The sequence below is a fragment of the Bacillus rossius genome, chromosome 6 (genome assembly GCF_032445375.1).
Source record: "Bacillus rossius redtenbacheri isolate Brsri chromosome 6, Brsri_v3, whole genome shotgun sequence".
NCBI classification, from domain to species: Eukaryota; Metazoa; Arthropoda; class Insecta; order Phasmatodea; family Bacillidae; genus Bacillus; species Bacillus rossius.
In genome coordinates, this window is record NC_086334.1 from 2,924,373 (window position 1) to 2,937,115 (window position 12,743).

At 35.6% G+C, this 12,743-nt stretch overlaps 2 protein-coding genes across 5 annotated transcripts in view; one reads left to right on the top strand and one right to left on the bottom strand.

Annotated features, from left to right (window-relative positions):
* Positions 1–302: 302 nt before the first annotated feature.
* Positions 303–10,134, bottom strand: LOC134532504 (charged multivesicular body protein 4b). The gene is made up of 5 exons (XM_063368958.1): positions 9,779–10,134; positions 6,895–7,072; positions 5,760–5,874; positions 4,568–4,706; positions 303–1,881 (listed from the first exon to the last, which is right to left on the bottom strand). The coding sequence occupies exons 1-5, from the start codon at positions 9,957–9,959 to the stop codon at positions 1,823–1,825; spliced, it is 672 nt and encodes a 223-aa protein (XP_063225028.1). The 5' UTR covers positions 9,960–10,134; the 3' UTR covers positions 303–1,822.
* Positions 10,135–11,886: 1,752 nt separating this feature from the next.
* Positions 11,887–12,743, top strand: part of LOC134532505 (3-hydroxy-3-methylglutaryl-coenzyme A reductase) — a 100,794-nt gene continuing 99,937 nt past the window's right edge. Inside the window, exon 1 of one of the 4 annotated variants that reach the window (XM_063368962.1) lies at positions 11,887–12,136. The gene's annotated coding sequence lies outside the window, so the exon portion shown is untranslated. Of the gene's footprint in view, positions 12,311–12,743 lie in introns of all 4 variants that reach the window. The other 3 variants (XM_063368959.1, XM_063368961.1, XM_063368960.1) reach the window with 3 other exon arrangements.

A 12,743-nucleotide genomic window follows, 5' to 3' on the forward strand; every position in this document is an offset into this window, starting at 1 on the left:
CAAACAGAAATTGTGGAAAACTGATACTATAACTTAGTACCCTTGTTTTGTTCCACTACTTTATAATAAAACACACAAAAATTCAGTCACTTCAGTAATTTTATATAGAGGTTTTACTGTACAAATACAAATTTAAAGTTAAAAAGTTTTTTCACCAAATTATAAAATACATTAATGTAAAAATTAATTACAAACTATGATTTTGGTGTCACTCCATGCATGTGTTAACAGCAGAGAGCTGGCCGGTAACAGTTTCTAGTGTATTAGGTAAGACGTCCGGCACAAACAAGTCGAGGAAAGAAAAAAGGACAACTGCAAAACTTTATTGTGCTATTATAACAGTTACACCAGCAAGAACTGTCAGCGTCGTGGATACACTAGTGTGTCGTTACACTATGATGATGTTAACATCAACCCAAGAGAAACAAGCATTACCGATAAACTACAAGTTATTTCTTTTTCTTTTCAGAAAGGCACTCAAAAAAGAAACTACGCTATTTAATATTAAGCATCTTCATCAACGTTGATGGACAGCAACATGTAACTGCCACATACAATATCAGCAGCCGGGCGACAAAAAATCGACAGCTGCTCAGATGTGGGTAAACAAAATTAATTAACGACGCGAACAAATACAAAAAGCATGAGTCTACTCTTACATCAATTCAAGTGTTGTTGATTATGACTTCAGATACACTGAGAAGCAACTCATCCTGTGGACAGTAAGACAATCAAAAAAGAGGCAAAAATAAAAAAAAACAATGAAGGAAGGAAAGTGATTGAAATGGTTAAGAGGCCATTAGAGACAAAGGATTGATACCTACAGGAAATAAAATAGTGTGTTTCAGGTCAGCTACAATAGATCACAACCTGAACTAGACCTGTGTGATTACTAATTTTTTGACGTGAAGCAAATATCATAATGAATGTTTAAAATATTTGCGTAGTAGAATCGAATTACGAATATTGTTCTTGGTGAAACTGTATTAGACTTATTTTACGAAATACGGATTACAGTTAAAAAATAATCGTTTGATGTTTGAACTAATTAAGTGATCAACCAGGTAGGCCCTACATATATCATTCAAAAAAATGATATAATAACCATTCATAAAAGCAAATGGAGTGCCTTCAAATCTTAAGCTTCCAACATTTTAAAGCTTTGCAACAGACGCAAAGCTTTGCATCAGAACCGAAGCTTAAAATAAAACAAATATCAAATTTCCTGGCTAAGTCAAACCAAATATTAAAAAGAGCTTTGAGTGATTCGCTTAGTTTAAGCTTCACACAGGCCTAACCCCAACTCTACTCATTGTTCATTGTTCATCAATATCAACAAGAAACAGAACTTCTAAGTTCTGAAGCCCATAGTTCTACAGTGACAGCACTCCCTGATACACAATTATCAGTCCACAGAGTGATACTGTACTAAAGTTTTTTAACACATCTTTAGAAACATCAGAATTACAAATAACAATCCACAGAATGAGTTGTATTAGCTGGTATGGGATCAGATCACAAAAATATATCACCACACAAAATATGATATAAATTTAAATTCCATAGAAACTACACGTAAAATAAACATCAACAAAACTTCATTTACAAATGTTAAAATTAAAATATTGGCTATTCTTAGACATTACATCAATAATACCCTCGAATTCAGTATTATTTCAATTACAATATATATGCATATTTATAACAGCGCTCCATAGATGCTTCTTCCCTAAAAAAAAAGCAGTTTCATGCCAGCAGGGTATTTACAACGCCTGAGCCGTCCCGATCGAGCCTGCCGCAAGCCGGTAGGAGCGTGTCGCACTTAGGAAGCCCACTGAGCCAACTCCTTCATGTCGTCGTCTTCCTCCTCAACTTGGGCTTCTGCGACAGAACACAGGCATTCCCGTGAGACAACACATGTAACAGCACCAACTATGCACCAAAGCTGGGATTACTCCTCACAGCGTAGCTCACTCGCGATTTGAGAGCATGTCAACTAACATCTTTCACGTGAAACCATTTCAATGAATTAAAACCTTAAAAGTATTTTAAAAAAAAGAGGGGGGGGGGGGGGAGGGGTTGTCTGTAAAGTCTGTTTATGGACGATAATTTTACGTAATAACGTCATAAGAAAACATTGATGAAAAATTGCATACTTTTTAATTTTCAAATATTATTTACAGTTTTTGCAATTTTAATTTAAATAATTTGTTTAAATATAATCACGAACAATTAGTTATAGAAATAAACTGAAATGTCAATAAATTGTTAATATGAAATGACGAAATTGGACAAATAAATTAAATTTTTTCAAATTGCTGCTTTAAAAAAGCCCGTCTTAACCTGTTTGATATTATAGAAGATTTTCTCGCTCGGTGGTTGGCCGGTTCTTGCACGCTCTGCTCAGGCGGAACGTGACAATGAGTCATGCTTTTTCGTGCGTGCAGCCGGCGTTCATCGATTTAGAAGACGTTATCACGTCAAAAATTCAAATACATAGTCTAAACAAATAATCACATTATATACCATACAGTACAAAGAAATATTTTCAGGCGATATAAAGGTGCATACAGTAAGACACGGAGCGAAGACAAGCTCGGGAGAGAGAGAGAGAGAGAGAGAGAGAGAGAGAGTGTTGCAAGGACGGGACACATCTGGGCAGCTGAGTTAAATAGATAATGATGATGCGTCCCCCCCTCCTACTTCCCACGACGACTGTAACGGAGCCAAGGAATACGTCCAGCACAATCCTAGCGTTCTTGGCTTCAACAGAAAAATAACACTCAAGAGGATGGTTTGCCCCACAACTGAAGGATTGAATTTTTTCAAATGCTACTAGCATTTCACTTCAGCATCAAGCATTTGACTGCCTGGTGACTTAGTCAAGGGCTTAGATAGCATTTTACGACCTAAACATCCCTAATTACACTAATACATTAATTTGTGAGTCAGGGGCTTTTCACAATACTGTTTAAAGAACCAAAAGAAGGCCATTACTCTACACACTACGACAGTGATGGCAAACTGGTGTCCAGTGGGCCAGATCTAACCCACTACGTCACCTCTTTGGCCCGCTTAAAGCATCTTTCAACAAAGAAATATTATCATTGTACTGTCGCTTATTAGCCGTCTTTGGAAATGATTAAGGGCATGTATTTTTCATGAAATAATCTAACTGCTCATTAGACTGCAATAATTTATGCTCTCGCAAGGAATCGTTTCCATGTAAATGGCAGTCATTTGCAAAAAAAAAAACCAATGCCGCATTAGGCAATTATTCAGGATTATTATTTGCTTCTGCACTGGATGGCTCAGATTGATATGCTATTTTCACAGTGGACATGTACCTGAAATAAACCCAGCCAACTACCAAACACAGACAATGGTAAAAAGAATTAACAAACAGCTGATCTGAAAACCTTCTCGCAAAATAAAATGGGTTTAAATATGATGAATAAGTACGGCCATGCTTTTGTGACTGGCTTCAGGACGAACTAGTGGCTTCGCATTCCGGTCGGAGGGCAACATGCCCAACTAAAAATCCAAATTATTTCAAGGCAAACAACCACATTGTCAGCTAACACATTTATTGTAACTAGCTTACTTTCATTAGGAGTGTAGTGAATTTAAAAAAAAGTTATTTAATACATCACAAATTAATTCTATGCGAGTGTAAGTTACTGTAGTAATATTGTACCAGAATATCTCATTAAATTATTTAACTGCACTATAGGTTATCTTCACACAGTGACAAGGGAAAACTGAAGTTACCAACCTGCCAACACCAATAACCACTGCAGTGGAGGTACTTTATTTATGGAGGCATTCAACATAATTACATGAAGAGGAAGCAAGTAATAACAAAATAATCAATTTAGAATTTTGGCATCATAAGAGGAAAAAAGTGAAAAGTTATAATCTAATAATTAGAGTTTACAATGCATGTGCTGTTAAAAATTCAATTTTTATTTGTTCAAACAGTATATGAACTATTTGCCACTCGTTTCTCCAACAACTTTGTGTAATTAATACAGTTAAATTTGTCCATACTTTTTGACGTGATAATGTCTTATAAATCAATGAACACCGGCTGCATGCACGAAAAAGCATGACTCATTGTCACGTTCCGCCTGAGCCGAGCATGAAAGAACCGGCCAACCACCGAGCGAGAAGATCTATAATATCAAATGGGTTAAGGCGGGCTTTTTAAAAGCAGCAATTTAAAAAATTTGATTTATTTGTCCAATTTCATCATTTCAAATTAACAATTTATTGACATTGATTTGATTTAAGTTTATTTCTATAACTACCTAATTGTTCGTGATTATAATTAAACAAATTATTTAAATTAAATTTGCAAAAACTGTAAATAATATTTGAAAATTAAAAAGTATGCAATTTTTCATCAATGTTTATCTTATGACGTTATCACGTAAAATTATCGTCCGTAAACCGACTTTACAGACAACCACCCCCTTTTTTTTAACTATGCCTTAAATTTATGATGATCGGCCTCTTTATGAAAACTTTGTGATTCGCGACGTTTGGGCCGGCGCAGGAGACTCACTTGACTTGGCGGGGCGGGGCTTGGCGAGGGCGGCCGAGGGGGGGGCGGGCAGGTCGTCCACGGCAGGGGTGCCAACCCCGAGCAGCTCCTTGTCCAGTTCCTCCTGCTCCAGGGCTTCCAGCTCTGCCTCCAGCTCGTCCTGGAACAAGAGCGACACTCGTCTCACACACAGCTGCACACACACCGAGGCTGTCACCTCCAACTAACAAGATATCATATTATATTTCATGGCTAGAGACAAGATATCATGGTTTTATTTTCATGCCGATTAACATGTGGTGTTATTGTTTTTACTTTTTATGAAATGTGTTTATTAAAACAGCATATTACCAAACAAATATGATACATAAATGTTCCATGATAATTATTGCTCCAAAACTTTCAGTATAATGATTTGCAAAAATCATGCCTAACTTTTTGGAACAAATAAAAATATTTGGTAGGTATTTCTGTGTTTGAAAAATGTTAAGGTCCTAATGTAAAAATGAGTACCTACCCAATAACAGTGGCAAGATTAAAGAAAAAGTAAACTTTTCCCGATCAATTTTTATTAAATTGTGGAACAAACATCATGATTAATAAATTACTTTTATTAAATTTTATATTTAAAATATGAGTTATTTGTCTTGGAGTTAAGTTTTGATTGCAAATTATAATTTCATAATTTCAACTGCAATTCGATGCTTTGTGGTGTATTAACTTGAACTTCAGTGTAAAATGGTGTATTGACAAAGTTTTTGGTTATTTTTTGGTGTTATCGCAATTCACCACTTAATCTTGCCCCTAACCATAGCAATAAAACGAAAAACACTGAAAGAAATAAAAACTAAAGGAAAATAAAACTGAGACATAATTTTATTATAAATATGACAAATTTAAAAAAAATTTGTTTTTAGATCTTACATTTTTCTTATAAGGTATATTGAAAAAGGTAAAATAAGGTAAAAATTCTTAACTACATAAATAGCATCAACAGCTGACAATTATGTCATAATTAATTATATTATACAAATACATGGCAAAAAAGATAATTTGGTTTTCCACATGGATGTTAAAAGAACTCTCACATCTTAAAAAATTGACCCTCTTAGCAAAAGCAAACAATCTTTATGTATAAAAATGTCACAATTTTTTCTGAAGTTAACATCAAAACCCCAAAAATGTTAGGAGCAGGGAAATTTTCTCCAGTTACCTCGTCCACATCCTGTCCGAAAGCCACCGGGTTCGAGATGGCGTCTGAGATTTCCCTGGCAACGTCTTGTTGTTCCGCAATGTCATCCATCATGTCGTGGACGTTGTCGATGTCCCTGAAGGAAAGGAGACAATGTTTGTCATCAGTAACACACAACAGATACATAACAGTTCACAAGTATTTCTACCCTACCCTTTAAACATACACAAATCCTAAGCTTAGATAATTAAAGAAAAATAGAGATTATTTCCAAACTCTCTCTTAATTCATAAAAAATTATTTTCAGTACCAATTAGAAGAAATTAAAAACAAAAAAATTTATGATAAAGGCATTTTGCAGAACTTTTAAATAATGTATTATTATTATTATTATTATTATTATTATTATTATTATTAACTATCTCACTTTGAAATAAAATATTTGTTTGTAGATTTCATAAAAAACAAATTTTTTTGTAATTGAACTGGAAAATATAATACCATGCTTACTTTACTATCAACTTAAATCCGAAAAAAAAAAAAATACTATTGCAAACATGATTTTAAAATACCCATTGCCAAAGCATGATGAAGGATATGTACTATATAAAAATTTTGGATTGATTTTTAACATTTTCAAACTTAATTTCATATTTCAACAGCATGTTACCCCACAAATTGTCCTCGGCATAGCAAGGTTTGCGACGAGAGAAAAGGTCCGTGGCTGCTAAAGCATCACGCTTATGTGGCGAGGACCATGTGTTCGATCCCAGCACCCAGGTATGATTCATATTTATGACCACCGATTCTGCACCCAAGTGGTACCGTCACCTTAAAGGGCCCGCCTAGTCAGGGGCGTATCTGCGTTAGTGAGGCGGGATGATAAGTTTGACGCTCGCTGGTGCTTCTAGCGCGGTGTCGCCTCTAAGTGCAAGTCTGTGGACTGGTGCACAGTCTTCTCCTCATGCATGGAGCAAATATGAGATTTCAGCGGTAACCATGCTGTTCTAAAAATACAGTTTAAAAACTAAATACGGCCTCAGCGTATTTGTAAATGCTTTTCATAAACAGGTACCATGTCTTGAGCAGTTTTTGAAATGAAGCTGTGCCCAGGCAGGCGACATGAAACCCTAGGTAAGGAGAGACGAGGACCCACATGTTCTTGTGTGCGGCCTTGAGGGCGTCCGCGGCGTTCTTCATGGTGGTGAGGACGGCCGTGTTGGTGTTGGCCCCCTCCAGCGCCTCGCGCTGCATCTCGATGGTGGACAGTGTGCCGTCGATCTGCTGCAGCTGCCGCTCGTAGCGCTTCTTCCGCTTCAGCGCCTGGATGGCCGCTGCAAGCACAGCACCACGTCTCCCGCATCAGTCCGCGACCTCGGAGTTGGCTCGTTGCGCTTTGTTTCACTGCTAGTTACTTCAGGCTCCATCCCGCAAGCACACATCGCGTCCGTCCGTCCGTCGATCACGCGCCCTGCGGCCAACAGGATGGCCGGGAAAATCGCCACCATCTGTCCTTAAAAAACCTTCAACCTGAATTACAACAGCCCGTCGCATCCTTCTATCCGTCAGCCGCTGAGCGATTTACAACGCTCCGTCTGTCATAGTTTTCCTTACACATGCTGCAGACTGTCCAGAAAAATTACATTTCGGAGAAAAATTACCTTGTATACTTATATTCGTTTGACAATCATGTAAGAAATGTACTTATAACTCTTAAAAATAATTTTTTTTTTCACTCTGTTAATATTTTCCAATTTTTGTTACCTTTACAAGAAGTTCCAACATAATTTTAAAAATAATTATGTAAGTATCTAAAGAATTATCTAAAGAATTAGGCATACTTCAAAAAAGATTTAAGTTGAATTATTTATAAGTGCTTACTGTACATGATCATGAAACTTATAAACCTTTATAAGAGTTTATTTCTAAAAAAAAATTTGAGCCTTCTTGTCAGTTGGCAGAATCTAAGTGGACGAATGGATAATTGAGTGTCAACTTTTACTTTTCATTAATTTAGAAGCCAGATAATTTCTACAATATTATTTGCTATTATTAAAAAGGTAAGCAAACATTAATAAATAAAATTTTTTGCCTAACTGCATCATGGTTACTTATCCATTGTTAATTATGTATGTTCCTCATTTTTACTTCTACTGCCTCATTTTCAAAACATTTATATTTACCTAACTATCTGGAAACTTTGAGACACTATTACATATTGTCATAATATCATTATACATAAATACTTCAGAAATTAGCAAGAGGTGTCAGAATTTGGGTGGGTAGGGGGTGGGGTAACTCAATGCCATGGCTATAAACCCAATTGCAAGTGTATCAATCAAAACAAAAAACCAAAAATCCTACATGTCATGTGAAGTTGATACTTAGCTCGGAGAGTAAAAAGTATGAGAAAATACATCAAAAGCATCCTCTGATAACACTTTCATTGGCAGGATATAAGTTTTAGTTGAATCTTTGTACAAAAACAATAGGTTTCCAATTTATTGATTTTGTGTTTATTTAGACACAGGTGGAAAAATCTAAGGCTTGGGCACACACAGAATCAAGACAAAATGAGTCACGACACCACAAGATGTCTCGCGACAGCTTAACACCATGTTTTCATTACGTTATTTCTCTCACATTCTTGAAATCAAATTGTTGATGTGATACACCTTCAAAGATGGATTATCTAAAATAGGTCTTTGCAGTACTAAATATACTAATCGATCTGCATCGAGCTCAATTAAAAGTTTATTCAAAGACAATTTAATTTGTAAATTTTTTGGATCATGTTGTTTAGAATGTTTCATTGTTTTCTAATATGATTGATTTGTAATGTTTGCATTTAAAGCATTCGTTTGATACACGTAGTGACGAATGATTCGGATGGAGAGATAAATCATGAAATTTAATTTCTGTGGTATTTAATTGCTTGCAGGTTTAGTGGATTCGTGGAATTTATTGTTTGAATTTTCAGTAGTTCATGGAGTGTTGTCTTGTGAAGTGTGACAAATGTGGGGCAGTTATTGAGTTGGACAAGACATTTGTGTTCCATCAACAGTATACAGAATAATGCGATTGTCTACATTAGTTCCTCCTCACTGCGAAGAAAATGTACCCGCCTCCTACCTACATGACTGTTCTTTAAGTTTTATTACCATGTATTCAACATTTTTAACATTTGCCTGTGCATTAACGTGAATGTTTCAATAGTGTATCCAAGGCAGTTTTCCATGAGAGAATAGCCAGATTTCTGTGGTCACCCTACTGTTTATTTGATGCTAGCTGCAACATGATCTTGTAGTTCTCCAGAGATCCTTATGAATAAAGCATAGGCAAGGCTGTTTAAAAAAAAAAGAGATGTTTATTGCCAACCTGTCCTGGAACACAAGTAGAGAGAGAATGGTGGGCACACCTATCTACCCGTAAAGTTTTATCTTTTAATTTGAGCTAAAGACTTAACAAAAACAGCAGGCCGACAGATTTGCTCTTTAAGATCACTCCACTTGTACTCTGGATTATGCTGCAGAGTAGCAGCTTCTGGGAAATAAAGAAAATAACAGTAATAACACATATTTAATGTTTAAGAAATATGTAGTATTGATGTAGATAATTCTACCATTACCCACTTCACAATTACTGTCATCTGGTGACATACTTATGAAATATATTATTTATAACCTTAATATCTGTAGGCTAACCCATTAATGTTCTACATGCTTAAGATATTTAATTTACCAAAACTTTTAATCATTTGTCAAATAATAAAACATGGAACCTGGTATCTGCCAGTCATAAATTTTACTTAATCTAACACAATGGTGAATCATTAAAAATGGCAGCACAAGGTTATCTATCCAAATACGGATACAAAATTGGCTAGCTGCTTCGAAGTACCTCATTACAAAGCTAAGAAACCAAAAACAAAACCAATCCAATGACAGTGTGAGCTAAACTTGCGTTCGAAGACAAACAAATTTAACAAATCAGGGAAAATAACGTTTTAGAAATGTTGGACTACATTTATCAATTCCTACCCCTCTTATTTTTGGTTCCATGTTTCTTAGCCAGTGTAATTTCCTGTGTGATCTTCTGTTCCAGAAAATCTTGTTTCTTTATTAACATTTCTTCTGTGTCCCGTAATTTTTGTATGGCTTCGCCCGTTGATGGAGCTTGATCAGCCTTTTTCCCACCGAACAAATTTGAAAAGAAACTCATTTCGTATGTTATTATCGAAAATATCAATAAAATCTAATCGTTTCACAAATAAATATCAAAATTTTGTAAATGACAAATTCTTTACTAAAACATCACTCCCACCATCACAATTAAGATACGTCACTCGTCGTCCTACTCAACTCTTTTCACGACAAACAACATTGCAACTCATGGCCCTGTATGAAAAGTACGGCCATAATTATAGTAGCATTCAACGAAATGGACTAGAAGAAAACACAAGAACTACTGAATTAGCCTGGTAATAAAAAAAAGTGTTTAGATGTTGAATATGCTACACCTATACCATAACCAAATTTCTATTGGAAGATAGGGTACAGTCAGTCACTTATTTTTAGGCAATTTATTTGATCTCCTATCCATTGCCGCTCTGTTGCCCAAATTATGCTTAAGTGCAGAACTCACTTTTTAATTGATTTTGTCCAGATGGCTGAACCACATCCAGCACCTTTAACTCATGCTCATGATGATCATCATGTGACATACCAAGTGTGTTGGTGTACCAAATAAATCGTTATATCAAATCTATTGTAGAATACATATTTTACTCTTTAATTGTCATAAAAACAAATAATCGACACTTTAAAAGTATGTGAGAAAAATTAATTCACACAATATAATTCGCACGATAGTACTTTTATCTGTAGGATATTATGGATAGCAAGTTGTATCGGTGGTTACTAAATTTTTGCAGTTTCTAGCCTAGTGCAGGGTACAGTATATTATACCGGTAACGATTGCTTTTTCGTTACCTCACAGGGATTGGTTTTGGACATGTTGACATTTACCGTCTGTGCTCCTTTGGCGCACAGGCAATTATGCCACATCGATGTGTGTGCGTACCACGAACACAAAGGCGGTGTAGGTGAGTGCAGTCTTTATTCTGGTAATAATAATTTGTCTAACTTAACCTTCTTTCCTAGCTCCACACACATCCCTGGGTCATTTCTGCAGAACAGGCCTCCGCCTTTAACAGAATCCTAAAAAATGACCATTCCGCAGGGTCAAACAATTTACAAGACTTGCCGACTCCAGTGTAACATTTTGGGAAATTCAGTCGCGCATATATGTGTGCCGAACACAGCAAGCCATTTGTTGAATTAACGTTGAATCACGGCTTAGGAAGCTGGGTTAGTCATGGATTATAAAGCATTCGGGGTTGGCTACCTCCAACAAGCACTTCACTTAACGATACTATCGTTAAGATCTTAAAGTACTTAACTTTAAGTGTAATGTGTTTACTCTTTAAGTGTAATGTGTTTACTTAGCGTTTCAAGGGTAATATTAAATCTTGTCAGTGCTAGCTACTGTTTAGAACCTCAATGTGTCATTTACAACAGCAACCGAAAATGTTTTAATTTATTTCAGTCTTTGTCTACTACCTTAAATAGGAAGCAGCCTCTATATTGCTTAGTGAGTGAGTGTGGAGCAGTCTAGTAATTAGTTTTCACCCAACCATCTACTCGTATCCTAAAGGCCTAGTAGATCATGCAGGGAACGACGATCCACATGATAACAACGACTGTTTTGCAAACTAACTTGGCACCACACCCCTGTCTTGACAATATATTAAAACATATTCCTGATACATCACTTTAACTTAACTAACAAAATCGGAAAAATTTCAAGGCATTGGTACAGATTATGCATTTAACAAGCACCCAAACGAATGAAAAAGTAGTAATATGGGAAAAAAATTCAAAAATTGATACGGAATTAGGAATAATATCATAATTTATACAAAACTCTCTTTTAACAAAATGTTAATGAAGGGAACACCTACTATTAGCACCGTTAGTTGGCAGGCTATCGCGAACTTCAATAAACCGACCAGACCACCAAGGCAAAGCATAGGAAGTTGCCAGACCTGTCTATATGCTAGTGCTTTCTCAGCTACTGACAGTTGAAATGGAAGCTGACCTCCGTAGCGTAGTCGGATGCACACTGACTTACGGCGCGAGAGGTCCTGGGTTCGAATCCCGGGCAAGGCATTGGTGTAACATAATTATACATGTTGAAATTTGATTACGATAGTATAACGTTATATGAAGAAGGAGAAATTTACCCTTTGGCTGTTGGTGTAAGCTGTAGGCCATAGAGCAGAAAAAAACAAGAAAAAAGAAAGGAAAATGGAAAGTAGTCTATTGACATTTGATTAAGTAAGTATTGGACCTAACTGTCATAATGTGTGATGCAAATGAGTTATTCAAAATAGTTATTATTAATATTACGTAAGAGTATTACGTGTACTTATTATTTAGTTATCAATTACTTTGACATGACATTGCTGACGTGACGTTGAATTGTTTGCTGCGAATTTACCGGCGTTTGCTGTAAGTAATCCTCTTTTTATTTATTATTATTATTTTAGCTGATATTTTTAGAAATGTCTAGATATTTGAATTTGCGTATATGTTCCTTAAATATATATTTTAACAAATAACTAATACTAATTGCTTTGTAATAGTAGTTTCCATTAGTCTGTGCAAGGTTTTGATTAATAAAATTGGGGGAAAGAAAATCTGCATAATTATACATGTAAATCACTACCTTGAAGTAATTAGGGACTTTAATTTTATGTTTTTGGTTTACTGCCTAAAGCAACTTTTTAAAAAAATTATTAGTGCACAAATTGTCATCTAATATACTACAGTAAAATTGTCCTAAGAATTTTATCTCTTAATGTTCCTTTTTATTTCGATCCTGTGGTACATGATGCTTGCTGTTTTATTTTAGTAGGTCGAATGATGCTTGACATAGCAAAAA